Here is a 7058-nt window from a genome sequence, read left to right as displayed (position 1 = left end):
TTCATGTTTGTAGGATGGTTTGGCGGAAATGTTAATTATAAACTCCCATAGAAAAAAGTTTCGTTTGAAATATAAATCCCAATACAAATTACTACTAGTTGCATTTATATTTTTTTCTCTAAACGTACTCCTAATTAATACTACTAATTTGTCTTAAAATATGAAAAATTAATTTAAATGCACATACAAACAAATGACAATTTGATAAAATTTACACACAAATTAGACACAATAATTACACTATCAATTTTCTTAATATACTTTTCAAAGGATTTTTTTATAATATTTTTGAACAAGAGTACATATAGTATTATTATTAAAAGTTTTATAACTATCCTTAGGAGACAAAACACAACTTATAGATTCAACAAATTCATTGTTCGCTCACTAAATTTGCTATTCAACTTTGTAATTGTTTGCCAATGGTACTAAAAAGTATTTCAACTCTAAAGTGCTCTATTGTGACCTAATTCTTTTCAAGACAAGAGCGCCAAAATCTTGTTGGTGAATGAAAATCATTAGGTCAAGAATTTTAATACCGTGCTTTTGGCAAACAGATAGAGTTGTGAATTGGTAATAAAACTTATCAATGTTTAGATGTATGGAGCAACATAAGCGGCAACCAAAACCATAGTGATTAAACAAGCACAAACAATAACATAAAAAAGAAGAAGAAGAGGGAAACAACGATATTTGTGTATCCAATCCGTTTCAAATTTGAACTACTCTAGGGAGAACAACTCTCAAATTCACTATCAAAGAGTTCTTTACAAAGAGATATAAGGGTTATAAGAAATTAGCCTTCAACATGTTCTATAAGAAAGAAAAAAAAAAAATCCTAATTTATACTTTTTTCCCAAATCTTTTCTTGTCGTCAAGAGTCTCAATGATTTCACACCCAATGTGTTTGAATGGTGTTTCCAAACCTCAGGTTCTACCCCAAATCCCTCGACCGTTAGCCTATTGATTCCCTAAAGATTCCATTTTTTGTTCTCTCTAGGTTTGTCATTTTCCACACTCTTAAACCCTAAACTTGTGTGTCTATTTATAGGATTTGTCTAGTCCTTAAAACTTGACAACCTGGAAAACATAAAACTCACACGTGCGCGTTGCGCACCCCTTTTTGCACATTGCATATGAGATAGAGGTTGGACATCCTATAACCCTTCTAGCTGCACATTGCACCGTAAAGAGAAGACAATACTGAAGATTTCAAGGCACAATTCAACATATACCACACCAACTTATCCCACCATATTTTCTTTCAAATCTTGGATAAAAGCTTTTATTGAATGAACCAAAAGCATAACATTAAATAAAAAAGGAATACAAATTTTCTTTGCATTTCATTGTATTGCGCATAAGTGTCAGAAAACAATTAAATAGAAAGTGCATTTTAGACACTTTGATTACTTGTTTTGCAAGTTATCCAATAAGAAGCTCACAAATATTAAAGAATCATTCATTTATGCTTTTTACATTTAATACCAACCTTCTGTGTAGGAAAATGCATGCCTGGACACTCAAAAAGCAAGGAAACATGAAGAAATGCAATGGTAAGCTCGCCACAACGGAAAGTAGTTCCAGAGACCAGTTTTCAGAAGATAAAAAATCTTGCCTGGCGAGAAAATCTCGTCATGGCGAAATCTTGCCCGGCAGGATAAGGCGGTTTGGAACAGTGAAAGCTTACGTGGCAGAAACCCACTAAGGACGCAAGGTCAACTCGCCATGGCGAGATTTACATGCACGACGAGATCATAAATTCTGCAGAAGTATAAAAGCCTCTTTTCCTCATTTCAGAGAGGGGATTATCAGATCTTATCTTCATTTTAGAGAGGGAATAGGGCGAAAATATCTGTACTTCATAGGGCAAGAGTGTTAGAGGGTGAATTCATCAAGAAACTTTGAGAAATCAAGATCTTAGCATGAATCTTCACCATTTCTTCCATGATTGTAATGTTATCATGACAATGATCAACTAAATCTCCTTTGTTGGGATTAGAGGTACTTGATCAAGTTTATAATGTAATCTTTTATTATTTTAATATATGATTCTAGCAATTTACATGATATTGAGTTTATTCTTGCTTTCCATTCCTTATCTTTGATTTAAATTCTATTGAAAAATACTTTTGAATCCAGGTCTAGACATAGGATTAATGTTTTGATAATCACAGAAAGTATCGGATCTTAAAGCTTTCAGATCGTTTAATAGATTGAGAAATCGTTGATTAAACAATACGATTGATCTCACAATATCATTTAGACATGAATGATGTTGTTGAACGATACGTGATAATATCGGTAGAACGCTAGAATCCATATATGTGATCAATAGGTGATATTTGACGCTTAATCCACAAACTCTAATCCCAACACTTTTACGCCTTATTACTCTCCGTTTTTATCTTCACAAAATAGTTTCCATAGTTTTAAACAAACAACCAATTTAAACCCTAACTTAAAATGATAATCGATGTTGAACAGTTTATGATATCGCACTAGTCCCTGAGGAGACGATACAACAATACTTACTTTTGATTGATAGAAAAATACTACATCAATTGCCATTGAATTTTATACAATTATACATCATTGAGCTAAAAATATTCAATCCTCAAGCAAATCCCTACTAAAACATGGATGGCTTGCAGGATTTAGAAAAAAATTGTCACTGAAAAAATTGTCTATTGGGAAGTTATATTCAAGAGGGAAGCTCTAGATTTAATCAAGCGCCTAAATAAATTCTCCAAATCATTCTCAATAGTTTCAATTGCATGGGCAGCCTGCAAGTTTTCTCCATTAGTACCTTCACTTAAAAGGGTGTTTAAAGTAACTTTGACACACTGCAACTCATTAATACTATCTGAGTTATCTTCACATGTTATGACTCCTTTGTGCATCAGTTTAGTCACAAACTTCCATTTTGTTGTCTTTGACTTTGATGAAGACAAAGTCAAGAATGACAAAATGAATTGAAAAACAGATAAGTTCATTACTATGACTTCCCTAAACACTCTAATCAAACAAGAAAGGTGATGATCAAGTTCCAAAATTGAAGACATGCCAAATTTACTATCCATTTGCTTCAAAGATGTGATCAACTTGTTGACATTTTTCTTCATCTTTTTTGTGAAGAATTTGTATTCTGCCACACTTCTTTCAACACTTGAATCACCTTTTCTTCTCCTTAGAGAAGAGTGAAGGGCTTGAACATTTTCCTTGATTTGCAAAATGGTGTCCCTTGTGATACCACATATATCCAAAATTCTCATAGAACCATCCAACACCTCTTCCACACATTTTTCACCTTGATGGTGAGAAATCACTTGTTGGGTTGATGCCATGTTAAGAAGATCTTCCATTGACATATACAAATCCTCAAGCAAGGAAAGACCTATATGAATAGACCCTGATGTGGATGTGGATGTTCCTTCCCAAGTCTTGAGCTTGTTCAACTCTTCTTCTACTCTAATAGTACTAGGATGAGATCTAGAAGGCAAACTAATTGAACGAACATGATACTTGTTTGCCATGGTGGTTGCTCTTTTGTTTCTTTTTAATATTTGAAGCTCAACTTTGGAATGTATGCTCTAAGCAAGTTCTTGATTGTTTTCTTATATAGGGGTCATTTTTTACATTTATTATTAGTGGTAACTAGATTCAAAAGAAAAGTAAAAAACACAAATTAGTGATCAAAGTGTTAGGCATGTGCTAGTGGCATGGGGCTACCTTTGAATTCGGTTAAATTGTCACATCTCTACCCAACATTGTGCATTATTAAACGTGAAATGAAATAAGGCACAAGATTTATAAAATGGGTTTGAGGCTTTTGGTGTATACATGGCTTGTTCTCCGTGTATTGGTAAACAAAATTTTCATTAGTCATCACCTAGTATTGCCTCCTCTTCATGCCACATTACACTCTTCGTTTCATATATAAAATTAGTTTTGAATATTAAAGAAATGCTATTGGAAAGACTTGAGATCCACAATAATTTGAGTTATAGATAAGCTAGCTATTTCGATATTCAGGCCGTCGTGGGTATGTAACGTTTAACATTATGTGCACGAATGGCATATGTATATTGGTTTCCAACCATGCTTGTATGTAAGCTTGCTTTAATAAATTAAGAATAAAGAATCTTCACTTTCTTTATTAGTTCAATCTTTTTATTTTTTTTTAGCAATCTTGAGGTATGTAAATGAGGACGTGTATTCTTGTAATAGGATTGATGCGTGTGGAGAGGATGTGTAACTCAACTGGTTTGAACTATAAGATAAAGCATTGTAGATTCTGATTCAAATCCAGACGAAGTAATTAATATCAATCTAACAACTAATTACTAGCATGTGTCATTCACTATAAAATAAAAAATAAAATTTATGAGTGTGCATTCATATAATTGTTTAGTTGTGTATGCTTAATTCATAATCAACCACCAAGTTTCTAGCTCTTTAGGCTTTGTTTGTGAGTTTCAAGGGAGGGGAATGCAGGGTTTTGGGAGGTGAGAAATATACAGATAAATTGAAAAATCTTTCATATTTTTTATTTTTACTTTTTGAAGGATATTATGCATTTTCTTTAAAGCAATTTTTTATTATTAATATATTTTTTTATTTCAAAAATATTATAACAATATAGATTGAATTTAAAAAACGCATATAAACCCTCCAAAACCCTTCTCAGCTACAATTTGAGTTTCTCCAAATAAAGGAGATTTTGTATTATGAATAAAAAATTAATCCCGAAAGCATTCTCATTTCAATGTCTTCTATTTCTTTCACTCTCTCCTCCTTTTTTTTTATTTTCCAAAACCCTCCCCTCCCCTCCCGAACTCCAAATTCCCAAACAAAACCTTAAGGTGCTCTCATGATAAATCTCTAAAATTATCAATATTTAATAATTGTCAAACAAAGTAAAATGTTACCCACTCAAGTCCCTACGTTAAATGGTTTTCGACGTCATTACCACGTAGCCAATTAAATACTGACATGGTCAATTTAGTCAAGTGATGCCTACATTACCTTATGAAGTATTGAGGATATTTCACACTTAATGATAAGTAGGATTCGATTTTGGAACGAATTGGAGATGAAGATCACATGTTTAAGGAGATGAAGAAGTTTGATGTTCTTGAGATGAAAATGGTATTATATGAAAAACATCAATTTTGATGAGACCTACATTACCCCTTGATGAATTGGGAATTATTTACCCCTAATGACAAGTAAGATTCAATTATAGAACGAAAGAGATGAATATCACATGTTAAATGAAAAAGATGAAGAAGTTTGATGTTCTTGGGATAAAAATAATAAATGATTTTAAGAATAAATTAAAGATGAAGAAAATAGGTTTTTTCTTTGATATGGGTTAATTCCCCAATTCATATAGGGCTAATGTAGAAAAAATCGTTTAGTCCCTACATTTACCCAATCTTGTAAAATATGTCAACAGACCAAAAGCTGGGTAAAATATAGTCACTCTAAACCCCAAAACACTTTCTCATTTGATATTATATGTAATAAATACAAATTGTGTCATACTATTCTCATTTGATACTATGTAATAAATCACTTATTGTGTTGATGATGCCATGCATGTTGAAAAGATCTTCCATTGAGAGATATACAAATCTTCAAGCAAGGAAAGACCAATATGAATAGAACCTGATGTGGATGTTGACGTTCCTTGCCAAGTCTTGAGCTTGTTCAACCCCTCTTCTACTCTAATAGTGCTAGGATGAGATCTAGAAGGCAAACTAATTGAACGAGCATGGTACTTATTTGCTATGTTACTTTTTCTTTAGTTTTTTCTCTCTTCTATATTTGAAGCTCAACTCAACAATGCATGCATGCATGCTCTAAGTATGTCCTTGTTCATTTTCTTATCTATACCTAGCTAGATTAAAAAAAAAAAAAGTAAAAAAAAAAAAGCACGTGTTCGTGACATATGTGGCTCCCTTTGATTTCGGTTAAATGGTCACAACTCTGCCTAACATTATGTATTATTAAATGTGAAATCATATGTCTTCGTGAGCTTAGCTTAGTTGGTATGGACAACGCATAAAATATACAAGGTCCGGGGTTCAAACCCCGACCACCCAAAAAAAAATGTGAAATCATATAAGGTACAAGGATTATAATATGGATATAAGGTACAAGGATTATAATATGGGTCCGAATTATAATATGGATATAAGGTACAAGGATTATAATATGGGTCCGAAAGAAAGAGAAACACTTGTGTGGACCAAGACCAAAAATTTTGGTTTGGTCACACACAAAGAGAGAAGAGAGAAGAGAGAGAAGAGAGAAGAGAGAGAAAATGTAGAAGAGATAAGAGAAGAGAGAGAAGGAGAAAATCTTGTGTGTGTGACCAAACCAAAATTCTTGGTCCTAGGCCACATAAATAATATTGTCCGAATTATAATATGGATATAAGGTACAAGGATTATAATATGGGTCCGAAAGAAAGAGAAACACTTGTGTGGACCAAGACCAAGAATTTTGGTTTGGTCACACACAAAGAGAGAAGAGAGAAGAGAGAGAAGAGAGAAGAGAGAGAAAATGTAGAAGAGATAAGAGAAGAGAGAGAAGGAGAAAATCTTGTGTGTGTGACCAAACCAAAATTCTTGGTCCTAGGCCAGATAAGATTTTCTCCCTAGTTTGCCGCCTCTTCATGCCACATTACCCTATTCATTTTCAAATATAAAATTGGTGTACCTTACATGATTGTCACAGTATGAAGGTACTTGGACTGCAAACACGGATTAAAGAAAGAATATTGAAAATATTTGAGATCCACAATAATTTGAGTTATACATTATGTGCACGAGTGGCATATGTATATGTCTTCTTTGGGTTCCAATCCAACCATGCTTGCATGTAAGCTTGCTTTAATAAATAAAAATATGATAATCATTGCATATTTTTTGCTGGTTAGATCGATTTTAGGGTAAATACAGACTTTGGTTCCTTAACTTATTTTTGCGTTTCATTTTGGTCCCTTAACTTTAAACTGTCTCAATTTGGTCCCTTAAATATCTCTCCGT

At 32.9% G+C, this 7058-nt stretch overlaps 1 protein-coding gene across 1 annotated transcript; it reads right to left on the bottom strand.

Moving 5' to 3' along the window:
- Positions 1–2520: 2520 nt before the first annotated feature.
- LOC146900597 (uncharacterized) lies at positions 2521–3603 on the bottom strand. The gene has a single exon (XM_085735126.1). The coding sequence runs from the start codon at positions 3534–3536 to the stop codon at positions 2688–2690; it is 849 nt and encodes a 282-aa protein (XP_085591252.1). The 5' UTR covers positions 3537–3603; the 3' UTR covers positions 2521–2687.
- Positions 3604–7058: the final 3455 nt, after the last annotated feature.

This window comes from Medicago sativa, chromosome 8, assembly GCF_051527215.1.
Source record: "Medicago sativa cultivar Bolivia chromosome 8, Bolivia_mono, whole genome shotgun sequence".
NCBI lineage: Eukaryota > Viridiplantae > Streptophyta > Magnoliopsida > Fabales > Fabaceae > Medicago > Medicago sativa.
Note: the sequence above shows the minus strand (reverse complement) of the source record. Positions and strands in the feature narration are given on the sequence as shown.